This window comes from Peromyscus californicus, unplaced genomic scaffold (assembly GCF_007827085.1).
Source record: "Peromyscus californicus insignis strain IS unplaced genomic scaffold, ASM782708v3 Scaffold_22__1_contigs__length_63687245, whole genome shotgun sequence".
Lineage (NCBI taxonomy): Eukaryota > Metazoa > Chordata > Mammalia > Rodentia > Cricetidae > Peromyscus > Peromyscus californicus.
This window is the reverse complement of record NW_026294525.1, coordinates 60,357,629-60,379,278: the sequence shown is the minus strand read 5'-3', so window position 1 is coordinate 60,379,278 and position 21,650 is coordinate 60,357,629. Positions and strand designations below refer to the sequence as shown.

The following is a 21,650-nucleotide window of genomic DNA, read 5'->3' as shown; positions in this document are numbered from 1 at the left end:
AGGCAGGTGTGTGTGTGTGTGTGTGTGTGTGTGTGTGTGTGTGTGTGTGTGTCTGGGGAAACTGACTCTAAACCCTGCCCTATTACATTCTGCTTGGTGACTTGTGTCTGAAATGGGAAGACTTTAAATGTTTTATACTTAACTTTCAGATGAGGGTTAGGGAAGACCATTATGTAAAAACACATACAAAAAAATTTTTTCACTCCGTAATCAGTGTTTGTACACAGACTCTGCTAGAGCCGGATTTCAAGCCAGAGAGCAGAATACAAGACTAGTTACTGTCTCAGGAAACACAGAACCAACACTTATGAGAGACATTTGACCTTCTCTTAGTATAATTGCTTTTAAAAATCATCAAAAAGCTACATTCCTCAACTTTTCTAGTCATGTATATCCCTTATTACCAAAAACTAGAAGCCAAAGATGACCAGAAATCCTCTGTACTTCACCAATTTTAAAAAGAGGATGATATTTAAACAAATATGAAAAGCAATTGAAAAGCAGAGTAGGTTCAACTCTTTCCTTCATTCACAGTGAGGCGCTGCTATCAATTCCTTCAGCTGTCAAATAAGAATAATATATAATAAATAACACATAAAATATATTGTGTGTAATTATATTATAGTTATAGTTATACATACATAAATATAGGTAATAAATAATAACTAACTATCTCAAAAAGAAGTTTTAAGGAAAGAAGACACAGACAACAAGAGGCCTGGTAGTAACCTGGCACAAATACGATTCACAACAGTAGTGTAAGAGCCTGGAGCAGAGAAAGCAGCTGACCGTGGGTGTGGGGCAGTGTTCAAGGTGTTTCCAGACAGTTTCCTGGCAGGTAAGAGAAGCGTTACAAATGGGCTATAAATACAAATGTCAGGGACACAGATGAAAATTACTACTTCATCTCTAAAAGAGATCAGTTTAAAACAAGGACCTTTTTATAGTTTACACATGCCTAAAATTATAAGCAGGTTTTTAGATGCTGCGCTGGCTAGTTTTACGTTAGCTTGACACAAGCTAGTCATGTGGAAAGAGGGAGCCTCGATTACGGAAATGTCTCCACCAGATTGGCCCCACCCAGACTGGCCCATGGGGCGCTTTCTTGATTGATGATTGATAGGGGGGTGCCACACAATGGGTGGTGTCACCCCTAGGAGCTAAAAAAAGCAGGCTCAGCAAGCAGAGGGGAGCAATTCTTCGATGGCCTCTGCATCAATTCCTGCCCCCAGGTTCCTGCCTTGAGTGATGGATGGAGTGTGGTATCAGAGATGCAAGTTGAAATAAATTTTTTCATCCCCAAAGTTGTTTATGACCATGGTGTTTTATCACAGAAACAGAAAACCTAACTATACGACATATATATTTTGATTTTTCTGGAGAAACGGTCTATAGCTTTTCAACAGTTTTAAAGAGTCTATGACATTCTCTCCCAGAAGTTTAAATGCTCAACACTTTAGCTGCCAGAATCCCATCCATTCTCTTTATATTCCTTACATTTCCTATCTACCTCCCTTCCCCTCCCGAAAGAGGTAGTAGTTTCAATGTGAAACCTACATGAAGTTCAACTATGCTTAGATTAGACCACGCCATCATCTATGCGCTCTACCATGCTGTCATCTATGAAAGTGAGCCCGAAGCCTCTCATCTAATATTCTGTCCTCCAGGCAGACTTCACCACATTTGCCAAAGTCAGGTCACTTCACTTCTCTCTGTGAACACGTGATTTTTGCCTCTAGTCTTCTTTTCAAAATATCGCACTCTTTAAAGATCCAATTCAGCCGGGCGGTGGTGGCGCACGCCTTTAATCCCAGCACTCGGGAGGCAGAGCCAGGCGGATCTCTGTGAGTTCGAGGCCAGCCTGGGCTACCAAGTGAGTTCCAGGAAAAGGCGCAAAGCTACACAGAGAAACCCTGTCTCGAAAAAACCAAAAAAAAAAAAAAAAAAAAAAAAAAAAAAAAAGATCCAATTCAATCCAAACTTCAAATAGGAGGGCGCCTTAAATCATAACTCACCTATGATAGGCTTTTTAAAATACTTCCTGCATCTACAGTTCATTCAAACGTTAATTACATATGCCTGTGCATTCTATTCAGAATGGTTTCTATACTTATAATATTTGAGATTCTTCAACTAAAGAAGGAGATGTTATTTTGGGACAACAGCCACAAACTTTTAACATTAAACAGACTGTTCAACTTGATCTGTCCGATGTCTGTCTACTTGCTTTGTCTTACAAATGCACTACACCTATCCCCTCTCCTATTTTCTAGCCTAATCACCCGCCTAGACTCTATGGTCTAGACAGATTGTGGTTCCCTAGAGGTTCATGTGCAGGAAGCCTGGCCTTTGGTCTAGTAGCACTGAGATGGTGGAACATTACAAATTGGGGACTAGGACAAGATGATCAAGTCATGGAGACATCTATCAGAAGGCTCTAATACTGTTCTCCTAGACTGGATTGGTTCTGAAGAGGCTCTGCATGTTAGCAACCTCTTCTTCAGCTAGCGGGTACCCTCTGTTTCTCCATCACACTGTGACACAACCAAGCGGACCCTCACCAGAGGCTGAGCAGAAGGCTGCTCAAACTTAACTTTCAACTTTAAAAGGTGTGACCTAAATAAATTTTCTTTGTAGTATCCAGATTCAAGTATTTTGTTATAGCAACAGGAAATGGAATAATACACTGTCTGTCAAATTATTTACACATGAGAACAAAAACTAGTCAACCCGGCAGTGTAAACTGTTCACAAGGGAAAAACCACAGGAAGGGCGAGAGTAAAAGACACCTTTGAGGAAATCAGAACCACCATGGTTAAGAGACAACAAAACAGAAGAAATTTATAAAGTGAATTTTAAATTTTCATTAATTCTCTATTACAAAGATAGTAATTATTACTTACTTTCTAAAAGGAAAACATAAAATGTTAATGGGGGATGTATGTGCATTGAGAAGCCAGGGGACGTCCCTAAACCACACGAAGCACTGTAGTTTACTTTCACTGATGTGTTCACAAGCAGTTTTTGCACTATCGGGGGTAAGACGGAAAACTCAGAATTGTCAGGAGCTATTTTGTTTTTTGTTTGTTTGCCTGCCAGAATCCGAGGTCTCTTGCCGTTTCACATCACGGTGTGTTTTAGACTCTTGGTCACATATTCTGGCATCCCTTACACAAGTCACATTACTAGCCTACTGCTATCACTGTCCTTGCTCTCTATACCTTTCATTATATGAAGATATTTCCTTATATTAATACAATATATTTAAAAAGAGATCCTAAAGTCCCAAAATGGGAACAATCGAACTCTGCAGAAATAGTAAACAGAAGTAACAACCAAGCAAAGTCCGATCCTGGCTCTATCTTCTGAGATCAAATCACAGTTCCCCATCAATCTCAATAATTCTAATCTCCATGTGATACTGATTTGAGAGATTCTGTTAACAGGAAGAAGAAATTACCATTTAAACTCATTGATTTTATATAAAGTGACTAAAATTCTCATTTAACATTAAAATCTTTCTATGAAGCATCCCTCCTAAATCATAAGTACATTTTCTTAACACTCTAAGTCTAAAGCAAATTCTGGTTTGCAATGTTTAAACTGATATAAATGCTTACTTAGGCTACTCAGTTGTCTAATTATATTTGCCAGGGAAATGTTGGTTACACATTCCAGTTCATTCTTAATGCCCCTGGGCAGCGCTGTGTGGCACAAGTGCCTAGGATCAATGTTTCTTTTCACTAGTGGCATCTTGAGATCAACCGCTGTACCAGCTCACCTGTGAGAAACAGAAAGAGAAACCTGTATTATAGCTGTAACACACAATGGCACATTTAAGACTGAAGTTATACACCGTATGAAGACAAAAGAGAGCCACCTCATCCAAAGCCAAACTTATTTGTTAACTATTTCTTTGCAATTACTAGTACACACATGCGCGCGCACACACACACACACAGCATTCTTGTAAATTTTCAGTATCAGCTGCCCCTGGGGAATTCACACCATTGTTATTTAGCGCAGGTAGAGATTTGTACTATGTGACTCGTGTAAGAGATCCTCGCTAAGGAAGTCTGAAAAAGCTGAGAAAGCACCATCAAGTTTATATTTCTACATGTACCAGCTGTGCTCAACAGTTCACCACCTGAAATCTCATCAAACCTACCAAATCTTTAATTATCAAAAAGTTCTGCTTCTTTGAACTGCAGTCTGTCCTCACCTGAAGGATCCCCATGTGCACAAATTCAGCAAGCAAGGGTTAAACAACATGTCTCCCAACACTGCGGTTCAACTTTCACCGACCAGAAAATGTCAACTATGAATGTATACACTCAAGCGTCATTACGCGCAGTGTGGGTTCAAATCAGTCACCATGAGATGCCCCGTGATCAGGGTGACCAACCAAAGTCAGTTTGTTGCACTGTGTGTGTGTTATGCACTCACAGACAGCAAAGCTTTTCACTGTGATGCCTTCTTGCCTGTCATTCTAAACCCCCACACACTTTTACACAATGGATGCCTGGAAAGGGGAGTCGACAGAGACGAAAGAGCAGCCAATACCAACAAAAGAAGATAACGCTGAAAACGAAATTCAAATATAACCTAAGTGCACTAAAAGACCAAACAGCCAGCTAGACATGCCACTAGTGCCCGTGCTGGAAAGACTCAGCAAAGGTCAGCTTAGGACCACAAATGAGAAATGTGCTGTGACAAAGGGAGTGTGTGCTGCAGACAGTGAACGCTCAAAGAAGAATTTTGCATGCCTGGAAGCCTCGGCGCCTCCGCCGCCGCCGCAGTGCACAGAGGGACGGGAGACTGCATCGGAGGCTGATTCAAATGCAGCAGAGAGAGGCTGAGAGTTTGCCAAGGCACAGGCAGAGGGACCTCACTCTGCTAACTGCGCTTCTGTACGCTGCACAAGGCAAATGCTGTTCAAAACGCTCTTGGCAAGTTCTTTAGTAAGAAATTCTTCATGAATTCTAATGGTTTAAGTTACATTTTACTTATATCCTGTCAATTTTACTTCTTAAAAAAAAAGTCCTTGTACATTTTTAACAGCAAAAGAGTTTTTAAGGTTTTCTGGTTGTTTTTAACTGTGTGTATGATGTGTATGGGACATGCACATGTGGACAGCAGAGAATTTCTCGGCATCTGTTCTCTCCTTCGAGCAAGGGCAGTGGGGATCAAACCCCTGTCTTCAGGCTTGTGGCAAAGTACTTCTACCTGCTGAATCATCTGGCCTTCAAGACACTGCTTTGGAGAATAAAACAAAAACCAGGGGACATTAAAACATCCTAAAGAAAGAGTATAATTTCTCCCATGGATTAAGATAATTTTCTGGAGTCTCAATGGTGTGTGTGTGTATGTGTGTGTGGGTGTGGGGGTGTGTGTGTGTGTGTGTGTGTGTGTGTGTGTGTGTGTAAGCCAGAGGTCAATGTTGAGTATCTTCCTCAATCACTCCACCTTGTTTTTTGAGACAGGGTCTCTCCCTAAACCTAGAGCTCAAAGAATCAAGGCAACCAGGTAGTCTAGCCCCAGGGACTCTTGTGTGTGGCTCCCAGCACCGGAACCGCTGGTGTGCACGGCTACACTAATGTTTCCACAGGTGACAGGATGCTGGACATGGGTCCTTGTGCTCACCCAGTAAGAACTTTACTGACTGAAACATCTCTCCAGCCCCGTGGTTTATTTTTTAAGGGGTGTGTGTGTGTGTGTGTGTGTGTGTGTGTGTTCAGGACTTAGCCCCCCACTCCCCTTCTCCTAGATTCCTCCTTCTACCTGACTCTCACAGTCCTGTCCTCACATGCTGCTCTGCCTAGAACGCCTCCCTTTCTCCTCCCAGGGAATACTAACTATTGAGACTATACTAAGCACCTCTCCCCTGAAACCTCACTGAACTCCCCAGGAAGATGTAACTACAACTTTTGGTGTCCTCAACTTTGACCCATATTTACATTTAACAGAATTCTACCAAGTATATGCTTCTGTATTGGACTGGGTTATATATTTAGACTTAAGTGAAAAATTTGAGAGAACCAAAATCTTGCCTTATTCAACTTATAGTTCTAATATCTAAACAGGTGATGATCAGATGATCAAGAGTTGATCAATATATAAGTGGAAGAAAAAGCAGAGTCACGGCATAGAAGTGCAAGAACAATAAGACTCTTTAGGTCATTGAGAAGGCAGACAAGCACACATACCTTTCTAAAGCAACTATTTAATTATCATTTAAAGAGTTGGGTTTTTTTAATTTGCATAGAAAAGGATATATTGAGAAAAATCATGTCCTACAGATGCACCACGGAATCAACGTTTGCCCGTTTTGTGCAGGGATAAAGGAGGGATATGACTTATTTTTCGGGCACCTGTAGACTTCCAGCTCAAAGGCTAAGGCACAGCAAACACATACATTCTGTTGGAAAAATGTAGAAAGGCTTATGAAGTAGTTTCAAACATTACTGTGATAATAAAAGGAAAATGGCTTTCAGTGTTTACAACAGTGTCTTTCCATACAACGAAAAGGTCCCTGAAATAGCCTGCCCTGGACCCTCCCCTTTACTTCAGTTCACTCCAGACTCATTTCCCATTTCCGTCTAAACTGCAATGACCATCTATCTAATCCAGCTATCAAAATCTTAGCAATAAAACACAAACGAAAGCTATGAAAATGTCAGATTCCTAGTTTTAGAGATCCCTTCACCACTTTTAACACAATACCTTCTGCCAGATTAAAAATAAAAACCAAAATATACAAGAAAACATAAATTAATTACCAAGCGAATATGAAATCAAATTTATTTCATTGTTTTTAATAGACTGAAAATGACATTTTATTTAAAATACAAAACTGCACAGAATGAGCCAATTACATATAACTTAACATCTTTTAAACTATCAATGTTTAACTTGATTAAAGGGAAACTTTAATCTAACAAGAAGGCCAAAATATATTGGGCTATAACATAAAACAACTCGTTTCTGAAATTGTTGCTCTGTTCCCCTAGGTCACAGCTGAAGACACTACCATAGCAACCCCACACTTCCTAACTATTATATAACCCACATGGTTCTAAAAATAATCAGCTGTGGAAGATATAAAAACCTAAAGCAATTCTCAGGTTTTTCAAATGTATATGTTCTTAGCAAATAAATTATCAATTACTGATGCAAACTTATGTGTCACCTAAACAGACCAATTCCTAAATTCTTAAGATTCTTAAAAATCTTAAATTCTTAATTTTTTTTTTCTTTCCCCGAGACAGGGTTTCTCTGTGTAGCTTTGCGCCTTTCCTGGAACTCACTTGGTAGTCCGGGCTGGCCTCGAACTCACAGAGATCCGCCTGGCTCTGCCTCCCGAGTGCTGGGATTAACGGCGTGCGCCACCACCGCCCGGCAAAATAATTTTTAAGATAAAAATTTTAGCAAAAATCTACGTAATGTTTTTAATCAGGAAAACACACCTTTTTATGGGCATATTTGAGAGCAAAGAAAGCGCAACTCAAGAAATCCAACCTCAGCAAATATCTGACAGCATCCGAAACTGAAGCTGCACTTTGGCGACCACATTAATCATTTTCTAAGTTCTTTTAAGCCTGTTTTCTGCTGATTTTTAATGAGGCTCGCCTATGTATAAAAGCATGAAGCAATATGTAAGTGTCAAGATATCCTAAGATCAGATACCATAATGATGTTGAAACTTTAGAGAGCACAAAAACAAGCTATACAAACTCTCATTTTCAGAACTCAGAAAACTAACCTATGGGGAAGCCAGCCACAGGCCTGCTCCACACAGGGCTGGGTGCCACTACGATGAACAGGTATGTAGTGGAGAAATGGGAGAGAAGGAGAAGCAGAGTGGTTCGTGCGCTGTGGAAAGCGGAACTGAAGACACGAGGGTGGTGAGGAACAGGCTGCTATGGGTGGTCTATGCTGCCGCCTGGGGCCATGTAATGTTCTGGCCTGTGCTGCAGTTAAAGGCCATGTCTGGATCTGTGGCCCTAATGAAGCCCAGGTCTGTGTTGATGTTCATGACCCATGATATCACTGAGAGCTATGAGGATGCCCTTGGTCTGGATTGCCACTTGAGGCCATGTTATGTCTGAGGGCCATACTGATCTGAGTGGCCTGAGCTGCTGCTACCCGAGGTCATGCTGACATCCCAGCCTAAGCTGCAGCAGAGGGCCATGTGTGGATCCATGGCCCTACTGCAGCCCGGGTCTGTGTTGAGGTCTGTGGTCCATGCTATTACCAGGGGCCATAGGAGAGCTGGCCCAGGTAGTCTGGGCACCAGAGAACTGGTCCTGCCCCTCATCAGCTGTCTCAGCTGGAGAGCTATTCCCGCTCTGGGGAGAAATGGCCCTAATGGCATCAGCATGGGAGAGCTAGCCCTGACCCTTGCCTGAAGGGCTGTCCCAGCAGAGGCCTGGACTGACCAACTCAGCTACCACCCAGACCCACATCTAGGGCTTTGAGTTGGCCCACCCCAACATCAATCTACCCCATCTATGAGCTGCTGGAGTGTGTGAAGGTACCAGTCCCGTGCAACCATAGCTACAGGATCTCCATGACTCAGGGCATGTGTGCCAGAGGTCAGAGGCCTTGAACCAGACCAATAACTCACTGCAAAAGGGTGTACTGCGGTCATACTGCAGACCCCAAGGCCATTATGACAAATGAGTATGTGATTGAGAGGTGGGAAGGATGGAGGAGCTAAGTGTTTTGTTTTGTTAATTTCCTTTTTTGGAGGGAGGCTCCAAGGGTGGAGGGCGGACACGGAAGGACTGGGATATGAGTGGGATTGGGGGGGAAGATGTGAAATTCACAAAGAATCAATTTAAAAAATTATGAAAAAAAGGGGGAAAACTAACCTATAAAATTACTTAAACTGTTTAAAGGAGTACATGCAAACAATGCAAAAAAAATCACTGCTTAAAAACTATAATAATTATAAACAATAACTATTTTTTAGTTTAAATGCAAAATGTTCTTTGCATACTCATATATTTAAAGGGTCCCCCGCTAGTGACAGCTGGAGCCTACAGAACATTCGAAAAGGCCCTGCTGGCAGAGGTGGGACTTAGAGAGTTATAGCTTGCCTTATCCTGGCCCTCTCTGCTTCTTATCCAGCTGCCATGTGAAGATCTCCACCACGTGTTCCTACAGCCAGGAATCCACACAATTGCTCTGTCATTCCCTCCCCATCAGTCAAAAACAAAACACAAAACAGCCTTCTGTATGTTACTTCTGTCAATACTTTGTTAGCACAACAAGAAAAGTAACTAATACAACCTGCTAAAGCAATTACATATGGAGCATAAGAATTTCAGGTATTTTCCTATGAGATCAGCAATAAGTCTATGTCAGTCTAACAGCCAATGATCATTTCAAGTGGTTTCTTAGTTAAAAAAAAATTAGTATTTTTTTTTTAAAAAAAGACTTAATTCACTTTATTTTTCTTGTGTAAAAACCCTTATGTGGTGGCCACAGCTGGAGCCTGGGTCCCCTGAACAGAGACTCTGGTATGGGTTTTCACAAGATGGTCAGTGAATTTCTGATAAGGAGACTTGGTGAACAGTCACTTTCCAGAGGTTGGGATCAGGTAGCTGTTGTAAGTCTTGGAGATGGCATCAAAGGTGTACTTGACAAAGTTGCCCTGGGTGGCAGTGCAGCCCTTGGCAGTGCAGCAGTTATCAATAGCAGACACTAGCTATCAGCAGCAGCTTCGTAGGCACAGGGGCAGAGACGAAGCCAGTGCCTCTGGGGACAGGGATGAGACGCACCAACACAGAGCCACAGCGGCCTGCACGGAACAGTGTGGGGCTTGCCAATCTTGTTCCCCCAGTAGCCTCTGCACAGGGACAATGGAAAGCTTGGCCAAGACGATGGCCCCTCGGATGGCAGTGGCTACCTCCTTGGAGCACTTAACACCAAGACCAACATGATCATTGTAGTCCACGATAGTGACAAAAGCCTTGAACCTGGTCTGTTGGTCAGCCCGGTTTCTGCAGTGGCATGATCTTTAGAACCTTCTCCTTTAGAGATGCGCCCAGGAAACAGTCAGTGATCTCCAATTCCTTAATGGGCAAGGAGAATAGGTAGATCTGCTCCAGGGACTTGATCTTTGTGTCCTTGACCAGCTTGGTGATGGAGATCCACTCCTTATCTTCAGCTTTACCTCCACGAGCCTGTTGGCCTCAACCACAGTCATGGCCTTGACCTCGACTGTGGTCTAAGGACTAAGACAATGCCAAATCCTCTGAGGAAGCTGCTGCAGCCTCCTAATCCTGGGCCTCCAGTTCCTCCGGACCCTCCTGCTGTACAGCATCATCCATCAATTGATGTTTTCTCGAAGAAGGAACACTAAAAATTTTACATCACAGAAATAATTTTCAATTTCCCTAAGATTATTGGATATTTAGTTACTGAATCTAAAGATCTATTATGTGATCAATGGAGACAGACCAGCATGAAATAATTATTCAAATAAAAAATTCTCGTTTAAATATTTTAAGAAATTTTGACAGAGAAATTTTTTTTTGTGTGTAGTATGTATGTTTGTGTACAGGTGAACTGGCCCATGTGTGTGCATACAGATGTCAAGTATGGGTATAGCTCTATATGCTCTTCACCTTATTTTTACTATTAGTGATGTTATTTTCTTGTGATAGGGTGGCACACTGAACCTGGAGCTTGCTGTTGCAGCTAGAATGCTGGCTAGTGATCCCAGTTTCCGCCTGTCTCTGCTCTCAGTGTCTCAGGGCTGAGGTTACAGGTGAGAGCATCACATCCAGCTTTTCTGTGTCTGCATCTGAACTCATCCTCACACCTATGCTGCCATCACTTTATCCCAAGTTATCTTCCCACCTAAGGAAACACTGTTAACAGAAATGTCCTATTCCCTTGAGATTAGAATTGATGTAATTACATGTAATAAACTAATTAAATAATTTCAGCATGGAAATGTTTAGAGAAATTCTTAGTGGAAAAATTTTTCTTAAAATACTATACAAGTAACAAGATGCTTCACAGTTTTGAAAGGCAAAACTGATTAAGGTAATATAAAAGTTTTGAAAAAGAATTCATAAGAATTACACTAAAACAAAATATATAAATCTAATTTTGAAACACAAATTCAATCATGTAGCCTCACAGACCTCTAAACAACGAATTATTATAAACATACTGTTTAAGAGTACCAGTACAGGGCTTCAAAACTCGCTTCCCTTTAAACCTCCAGGGTCAGATCCCAGACTTTCATTACTGTAAGTGTTCATTATTGTGAGTAAAAATCTGAAGGAAACAAACAGAGCTTAGTGGTGTAATAAAAGAAGCTTGTACGAAACCACCTCAGGATTATACACAAATAACACGCTTCCTCTTTGTTGTGAACATTCAACTACTCCCTGTTCCTGAATCTGCAGTCAAGATAACAAAATCCATTTATGAGCCTAAAGAACTATGAATCAAACTATGAACCACACTGGACGACTGCATGAACCGGGCTGCTTTCAGATGCTCTGGCCTCTGCTTAAAGAATTTGTCCTGAGAGCAAGGCTACCTATACAAAACATTAGGTAATTATATTTTGCACTCCATGTGACAACACTAAAATGTTACATTTGGGTAGTCTGAGACTGAAAAGAATAAATCGTTAGGTGAAATGAAGAAAAAGCAAATGAAATAAGCTACACGGCAATCATCACGTTGACAGTATCGGCCATTTCAAGTGTCGAAAGAGACCATGCACACAAGCAGTAATTAGATCACCAGACCAAGGTTATTATGTGATTCCATGTTACTCTTCAAAAAAACATGTATTTCTTAGGTTAATAAACCAGTACCGAAACTTTACAAATCTGTATTACTACAGCAATGTTCTTTTCAGTAGTTTAAGAGATGTTACTTTGAAATTTGAGATGTCTGCACCACAAATTCAGATTAAGTCACCTGAAAAACAAGATCAAGCACTCTATATTAAAAAGTGCATCTTTAGGCATTTGAGGCACCTCACATTGTAACCCCTGCACTAAAAGGGGTAAAGCAGGCAGACTATTGCGAGTTCAAGGCCAGCCTGAGTGACACAGTGAGTTCTTTGAGGTTCGCCTGGGCCACAGAGTAATGAGTACTGTGTAAAAAGCAGTATTTACCTATGGAGTAGTTATGGCGCCGACACAAGGCTATCCAACAACTCAGAGTTTATTAAACACCAATGAATCTACTACTGTACAGCATGCTGAAGGGGCAAGAAAAACAGGTTGTCTTTGGATTGCCTAGGATCTAGTGTCTAACTATGTAAGATCTATTTTCTTTTTAAAAAGATTTATTTATTATGTATACAGTGCTCTGTTTGCATGTATGCCTGCAAGCCAGAAGAGGGAGCCAGATTTCATTACAGATGGTTGTGAGCCACCATGTGGTTGCTGGGACTTGAACTCAGGACCTCTGGAAGAACAGCCAGTGCTCTAACCACTGAGCCATCTCTCCAGCCAAAGATCGAATTTCTTTAAAAGAGATGCTTAAATCGAGATCAAAGGGATTATCAAGAGTTAGCAAGTTGAGAGAGCTGAACTCTGTTTAGATTTTCACTTGAACTTTAATACCCGAGTTCAAACACCTCAGACACCTCATATGCAAACAAGGCCCAGAACTGGGAAAGACCAGCATGGGTAGAATGTAAATAAAGAAAATGGGGCAACAAGTAGAAGACTGGATTAAATAGGACCCTGAACACCGTCTGAAGATGTTCGACACTACCCTAACAGACGCCTCTGAACAAACTGCAAACCAAGATGGGGCTGACTGTTCTAATCTCCGTTGGTCATCTTTCTTTCTATAAAGACTTGAGCAGCAGGAAATAGCAAAGTGGAGGTGGACCAGTTGGAAGATGAATGAAATAGTCTAGGTGATACAGATGGTAGTCACCAGCACTTGGTGACATTCTGGTGTCAATTTAGGATATATCCTAGAGGTAGAATAAATGAAGAATGATGATTAGGAGTAAGATCCGAATTCTGGGTGTAAGAAAATTTCTACAGTCGGTTCATACCAAAATTATTTCTGAAGCATAGCAATTATATCAACCTATTATTCTGATCCATAAAATCTGTGTACCATGAAGGGATTTATCAACAACTGGGAAAATAACCTTATGTAGAAAGTTAAATGATGTTTGGAGAAGGAACCAATGTAAAAGTGCTAAGTTTTCAGGTGGAAGTCAATTAGGAAGATGAGATGTTTAGTGGTTTCAATCATCTCCCTTAGTATTTTTCCTGTGTTTTATTATTCTCCTGTATGACATACACATTTTACCTATTCTAGGCCAAAGGAGAAAGTTTAGCTCCATATAACCACTCTGTTCTCCTACATCATTCCCATACTCTACCCCTGTAACCTGTATCTTCCGGACTTGTGGACCACACGGCCAAGGCAAAACAATATTCCTAGCACTTCAACTTGCACTGTTAGCCAACCCATGCACACATGCAGTGACGTCTTCTTTTGCAGAGGATGGCATGACAGAAGAGAGTATCTGCATGATCGATGATTCGTTTACTTCTTGACTGTCCTGACTATACTCTTCATATGTCTGAGCAAACTGAATCAATGGTGACCATGTCAATGGCATCATCTGTGAAACTCAACATCCATAACGAGATAAATTTTTTATTTTCTTTTTTAAATGGACTATTCAAAATGGACAGTTCATAGGACTTCAACGATTCCAAGGCTAACAGTACAGTGACATACAGGATTGTTTACTGTTATTGTGTGGGCTTTGCAGTGCATGCCACGGGGCATTTGTAGACATCAGAGGACCTTTATGTGGGTTCTGGGGATCAAACTCTGGTCACCAAGCTTGTGCCCAGGACACAGCATTAATTTTTCCATTTATTAATTATTTAGTGTCACATATGGAGAACAGAGGACAACTTGGGGACTTCTCTCCTCCTACATGAGCTCTGTAATTGAACCCAGGTTGCCAGGCTTGGCAGCAAGTTTCTTTACCCACTGAGCATCTCATCAGCCCCAGGAGAGAAAAGATTTTATGTTTACATAACTGTTAAAAATTGAGTGATATATTATCACCTTTTGAAGAGGAAAAACATCTTTCAGACTTCTGATATTAACATTTTATGTTACTTAGATATATACAAATATCAAATCCTTGTAACTCTTATACAACCATGCAAACAACAGATAAAACCACAAAGCCAACAAATTCTACATAATATTTAGTGTGAGGAGACTCTTGAGCTCTTACGGCACTGCCTGCTGTAGGAACCATGCACTAACTGCTTCAGAGTTAGGCTTTACTTTGTTGAGGTTGTACGCTCACAGCCATTTCTCTGAAGAAACTTGATTTTTACAATACCCGGTTGACACTAGTTAGTCTTACAGTATGAAAATATTTATACAGAAAGCTTGCCTCTATAGGAGGGAGCATCACTAAAGTGAAAGGTTCAAGTTTGACCACTGACCACCAAACAATGTTAACATAAGCAGAAAGAAGCACACTGAAGTCAGCTGACATGCAGCCGTCTAAAAGATCCAGAGTATGCTTTCATTACTCCTTTCCAAGTAAACACTAAAACAAAACAATACATATGATAAACACTCTTGAGCATCTACAAAGATGTCCTGGGTACGAACCACTGTCGGCCAAGCTGAGCACACGTGCTCGAAGGGGGGCACCGCGCCCTGAGGAGGAGGGGCTGGGAGCACAGCCTGCTTCTCCGTGCTCTTCCGACCACACTCTAGTTCCTCTTTAATAGTAAGATGACTCACACACAGTGTGTGTGCACTTTACAAAACGTCTGCATAATTCTTCACTCAGAATAAGTAAAATTTCACTAAGGAGAAGAAGCACAATTATTCTCTTTCCCAACCCAAATGGAAGGTGTAATTTTAAAAAGTAGCAAAGCATATCCTTGATATCACAGAACACAGCCCTGCCCAAGGACTCCTGGCTCATGACTTGTGCCAACATGTGAAAAATTGACACCGGATCCAAACAGCGTGTCATCTTCAGGCCAGAGCTCTTCCTCTTGATATGTATTTCCAGATACTGGCTGGCTGTCCTTTCTTCCAGGTCTCTATGAAGAAAAACTCAAAATCGTGGGCCCTATTTTTCTCCAGGAAAACTAAAAAATAAAAATCTAACTCTTTACTGTAAACAGCTCTATCAAACAACCAAGTCAGAAATCCTGGGATCCTTTCACCTCCAACCACATCACGTTCAATTTGTACAAAAATCTCCATCGGATACATTTCTAGAACTGGTGTGGCATTAAATGCTGACACATCTCTTACAACTTTTAAAGAGCTCAGTGGGTAAAAGCACTTCCTGTGCAAGTGTGAGGACCTGAGTCCCAGTCTCCAGAATCCACATAAATCCTAAAGTGACACAGGACACGGAGGCAGGGGAATCCCCAGAAGCTGCTGGCTAGCTACCAGCGTACACACCAAGGCCCTGAGGGAGGTGAGACTTGACAGCTGAGGTCCTCTGAACTACATGCACACACACACACACAAAGTGCACACACCAAAACTTTTTTTAACTGACAAATAATCTTCCATTTTCTTTGAATTTACATTCCTATTTCCCTCACAAACACTTACTTTAAAGTCTGTAAGATAGGTCGTAATTTAACTTTCCTCTAGTGTTGGACAATTTTATGACTTTTATTTTTTAAAATAATTAACAGTGGGGGAAGCTTTCACCATGGCTCAAGTTTCTATTGACTTAAATGTAAAAAAACTCAAGCCTCTGAAATATGCATTTTCAAAATAGGTCTGACAGGATAATAAAAATGTTCAGCTCTCACACGAGGGCATTTTACTATTTTCTCAGCTCTCTAAGAACCAGGACAGGGTTAACTTCTCTGTGCCCCAATTTCTTATCTTTAAACGGAGGACAACATTTTCTACCTCAAGGAAGTGACATGAGAACAAAAATGGATGTCACCTGCCCAGGCACAGAAGTCCTTAACGCTCAGGAGGAACCCAGTGAGCACCGCCTCCTAGCTCACTGCTAAGAATCACACTGAAGGCTAGGAGACAGAACTGGTTGTCTCTCGGGCTTCTGTTTTTAAAGTGAGAAAACATGTGGATACAGGGTTACAGGGCAAAGATGGCGGCTTCCAAGTACATGTGTGAGCTGTACATATGGGGCATCCTTAGCACTCTCACATAAGAGGGCCTAGATAACATGAATTTCTATTACGGCAAGAAGATGGAAGGTTAAAATTTAGAGAAAAGGCTGAAAATACACGTTATGGATGTTTGCTGGTCACAGAGGCAGAAAATTCTCAAGAATATAGTAGAGGGGTTTAGGAAGGCTGGAGAAATCGGTCAAATAAGGAGTGCTCAAAGGAGTGAGCATTCCTGAGTACAGAAGACAAAAAACAAAGGCTTGTTCTGCTGGCTGACTCAGATAAACAGTAAGATGAGTCACAAAAGAATTATTTCTGGATCTTTTCAAAGCAAAGGGATACTCATGTTTATGTTAGGGTCTAAAGGTACAAGTTACAGCATACAGAAATAAACAGCCTTTCTTTCTAACTTTACTGCATATAAACAACATATTTAATGATGGGCATAACAGGGATAGCGCTCCCTGGCCCAAATTCCAATTCATTGTTTATTCATTTCATTATAATCATGTGGACTTTCTCCTAACTCTTATTCCTGGATTTGCTAATTACTAGAATACATACTCACTTAAATATGGCTTCATTATTCCTTAGTTTTATTCAGTGCCACAAAGAATCTCCTTTGCTATTTTCCAGCCTACTATATATTCCTGACATAATTTTTCATCTTGGCATTTCATTACACAGAACAGTATTTTCTCATACCAAACCTGGGCATTTCAACATGTACTTTTTCTTCCTGGAGACTTCCAAAATACAGAAGAAAAGTACTACTAACTATCATCCTCATTGTTAATAGTTTCAGTTCAGAAAAGCCTGTCTCAAGCAAGACAGGAAGAAACATTAAAAGCTAGGCTAGATTATTATGTCTCATTTCTGTAGATACCTAGACTTGCCTGGAAAAGTTAAGAAAACTGTCGAAGTTCATGAAAGGCACAGCAAAGCTGAGATCAGATCTTCGGTTTGCACACTCTGCACATCATCCTGCTTATTCTGCTCTTAACTGTTACTGTTTCAGATCCACTCTGTATTTCTGACGAGGAGGCCTCCCAACTCTCACAAAATCCTAAAAGATTCCAGTGGGATTTTGAGGCTGCAAATAATGCTTCCCAATTCTCAGATGACTACTACTTTCAAGAAACAGCTGCAGATTATACAGAAGGATTAAAACATAGTGAAGATGCAAAATAATTAAAATGACTCCCCCACCCAGAAGCTTGCGCAACAGGAACAAGGATATAAAGACTTCAAGGACAGTCACAACTAACATTCGCTAATGTCTAAAGCAGGCCAGACAAAAGCAATATAGAAAATGTTATCACAATAAGCGAGAGTTAAGGGAAATATTTACATAGACCAGTGCTATTCAAAATACTAACTTTTAGCCTCATGTGACTAAATTAAGATTTAAAGTAAGTTAAAAATCCACTCCACAGTCATACTAATCATGCCAAAAGTGCTTCCGTGGCCACACGTGGCTCTGGCTGCTCCTCATACTGGGGACTTACAGAACTGTAGGAAGCTCCATGAGACAGCACTGACGTTTTGTGATAGATAAAATGGCAGAGGTGAGGATACTTTAAATCAAGTATAAGAAATGTAAAACACAGAAACTTGTTTGAAAGGAACATAGAAGCAGAAGAAAAAGAACAGACAAAAATGTACTGAAACTACACACTGTGAACTTTGGTTTTCAATGAAGAACTAATTATTAGAAGAGTAAGGTGACAGACATTTGACTTAAAGGGTGTGCCTTGGGGATGAAGGCAGAATGAGGAGTGACTCACTGAATCACAGGGTCTGTACACACATGCATATGCACAGCTTCAGTCAAAACTGCCAGTTTCCCAATGTGCTGGAGCCAGTTTACATCCTACCAGCACCCCGCCAAGAGTCCACTGACACCCCTGCTACCACCTGATGGGTGTTAACAGTCTGACCAGCCAAGCAAGGCCAGCTACACCTTATTACCAAGTTTTACCTAGTCTGTCAAAACCTTTCATTTCAGGCTGGGGAGACGGCTCAGTGACTAAGCGAGTGAGGGAACTGGAACCACCCAAGCATGAGAACTAGTGTTTGGATCCCCAGGACACACGTAAATACTGAGTGAGCTTCAGAAGGAAGAGAAGGGATCTGTTTAGCAAGCACTGGCCGTGAGTGAGGTCTGAGTTTGGTTGGTAAGGTAGAAGAGCAATCAAGGTGGCCTGCCTGGGGTGGGGTGGGGTGGGGTGGGGCATGCAGCACGACAGACAGACAGACAGACACATACACACAGAGTGAATGAGTATGACTGAGTAAGGACGACAGATTAGGCTCCATGTAATGCTGTCACATACTTGGCAGAGCTGCATGATGAAGATGAGAACCACTGACACTGGGACAGCCCCAGGCACGGCCAGATCCCAAGGAAAGACTGATCAGTGAAGTGCAGTCACGTGACAAGATTCTGCCCACATCTTCGGTTCCTTTAGGACTTGATAAGGGTCTTCAAACACTGATTCTTACTGACACCAGATGGTACTTAGTAGAGCCTAGTATTGGGCTGTGGCCAGCAAAGTGAATAAATACCACGAACAAGAAAGAAATAAAAAGCACAGGGTCTGGCAGGGAGGAAATGGGGGTCTTAAATAGGGGTACAGGGAGATTGGAGGGGAGGAGGGGATGGGAAGAGTTAACTCGTCCTAACTTAAACCTTTCCATCTCCAATATTTATTTCCTTCCCTATATCACATGTGTTCCATTACCTCCCCCCATTTAAGGCTGTTTTTCCCCCCTGCCATACCCAGCGCCTTTTATTTCTTATTTATAGCTTTTGTTCATGATATACTAACACAGTTAAATAGTATATTACAGTTTCTATCAACTACCCTCATTTTACTTACTAATGCCATCTTATAAAAAAGCAAAACAAAACAATGAAATAAGAAAATCCTAAAAGAAAGGCAGTGGTTAGTTTAAAGTTTCAGTTAACTAGTAGCCAAGCAAACCCAGAAACCCTACCTATGGTTAGACTGATTTGGCAGCCTGTCTTCCCTCAATTATTTTTTTTTTCTTGTCCAAAATATGTGAGACCATATTCATCAAGACCTATTTTCCTGAAGAGACTTGACAGTATATGATTGTCTTTTAAAATCTTCTTTAACTTCCCATGTTGTCAAGAAAGATTAAGGGGGAAAAAGAGGAGGAACAAAGGAGTGGGTTCAGTGTGCAAAGTGCCTGTTGAAAGGCATAAGGCCCCCAGCTTGTGTCCCTAGCATCCACATAAAAAGACAGGCATAATGGCATGTGCCTGTAGCCCCAGCAGTGGGGGGAGGGGGCAAAGATGGATGGCTCACTAGTTAACCACTCTAGCCAAAAAAAGCAAGTTTCAGATTCAGTGAGAGAGCCCATCTCAAAAAATAAGGTAAAAAGCTACTGAGGAAGATATCCTGATGTCAACTTCCGGCATCCACATAGGTCTGCACGCGTAAGTGCAGACACACAGACACAGACAGACACACACACAGACAGACAAACACACATACACACACACACACACACACACACACACACACACACGGGTGGGAAGGAGGACAGAGAGAAAGAAAGGGAGAAATACATCTCCTTATTCTGCCATACTTTCCTAATGCATTCTTATGATGTCTATATCCCATACTTCCCACTTCCTATGATGAAAAATGTAATTCTGTCTTCTAAGAACGGGCTCCATGAAAGGAAAAAAAAGGAAAAAGCTTTGCCTGACCTCTATGACAGGACCATATTGTAGTAGACCTTAACAACTGGACATCTTCAGCTAATACACATTAAACACATACATTAAAAAATGGTCTGAAAACACAACGGAAGAAGTCTGCTATTTCCAACTGACATATGAAACAATCTCGAAAGACTGTAAGAGCAATGAAATTCAGAATTCTGTCTTGACATACGTAATTCAGCACATATACTTAAGAAAATAAATTCACTATGTTTAAGGAGTAAAGCAGTATGACATGTCACACAGTGTTACCGATTATTACTCCTTTTCTGCTTTCTAGGAAGGGCCTTAGAACAGGGGATCCTGATTCTGGTTGGTTTGTTTTGGGGAGACTCTTCTGAGAGAATCTACTCTGACCTACTCACAATTTAACTTCTCCATTCTTCAATATTTTCAAAACAAGTAAGATGCAAACTGAACCTTTGTTGAGAAAACAGCACATTTACTGGTTTGTATGAAAAGCTGGGGAGAGTGCTCTGCTGCTTTCCTTACTGAGAGCCACATCAGGTCCTCAGAACCCATTTACAAAACCTGTGAGTGAGAAAAATAAAAAAGGGAACCAACCAACCCACCAACCTAGGAGTGGTGGCCTGAAGTTGGAATCCCAGTGCTGGGGAGGCTGAGGCATGTACTACCAAGCCCTGGGCTTGTTACGGCCCAGGTCGTGAGGAACTATGTTTAAGAAAAAGGCAGTCCAAGAACCAACGCCCAAGACCTGTTCTCTAGGCTCCACCCGCACCTACCCACCTCTACACACACCCTCTCTAGGCTCCACCCGCACCTATCCACCTCTTCTCTCTCATATTCATTCATATCCTCCCCCATCCCTTCAATTCCACAAATTACATTTATTCACCATAAGCACCGTCTTTACAGAGAATTGTCAGATTAGCAGTTGTCATGTGACAAAACTTTTCTCTCACACACACACACATACACACACACACACACCCCCTATTCACCCAGACAGAGATCCCATGACAAACCGAAGTATGGATACCAACTGTATAATGCGAGGTTCTCTTCAGCAATAGTTCTCGCCCTATGGGTTGGACTCCCTTGGAGGTCAAATGACCTTTCACATGGGTTGCCTAAGACCATCGGAAAACACAGATATTTACAATACAATACGAGTAACAAAATTAGACTTATGAAGTAGCAACAGAAATAATTTTAAAATTTAAAATGTTGCATGTGTTTAACTCTGTGAAGCTGTGTTACTTTGCCTGTCTAAAACATCTGATGGTCTAATAAAGAGCTGAGTGGCCAATAGTGAGGCAGGAGAGAGAAATAAGCGTGGCTGGCAGGCAGAGGGTAAACAGAAAGAGAAATCTGGGAGGAGGAAGAAGTAGCCAGAGAAGGAGGAGGACTCCAGGGGCCAGCCACCCAGTTACACAGCCAGCCACGGAGTAAGAGTAAGATTACAGAAGTAAGAAAAGGGAAAAGCCCAGAGGCTAAAGGTAGACGGGATAATTCAAAGTTAAGGAAAGCTGGCAAGAAACAAGCCAAGCTAAGGCGGGCATTCATAAGTAAGAATAAGCCTCTGTGTTGTGATTTATTTGACAGCTGGATGGCAGGCCACCCAAAAGAGTAAAAGAGCAAAAACAGCAAACCACTGCTCTAGAGGAACATGAATACATACAGGCTCATACACATAAGATAAAAATAAAATAATCTTCAAACATCAAAAATGAAGAGACCCAGTTTTCAGAGGTCTAGAATTCAACCTGCATTCA

General features: G+C 41.4%; 1 protein-coding gene across 3 annotated transcripts in view; it reads right to left on the bottom strand.

The window, feature by feature from the left end:
• The window catches only part of Wasf1 (WASP family member 1), a 54,957-nt gene that overhangs the window by 12,461 nt on the left and 20,846 nt on the right, over nt 1-21,650 (bottom strand). For all 3 annotated transcript variants that reach the window (XM_052751480.1, XM_052751478.1, XM_052751479.1), the window contains exon 2: nt 3,621-3,781. In XM_052751480.1, coding sequence (XP_052607440.1) covers nt 3,621-3,753 — 133 coding nt within the window. In that variant the 5' untranslated portion in view covers nt 3,754-3,781. The remainder of the gene's footprint in view (nt 1-3,620; nt 3,782-21,650) is intronic.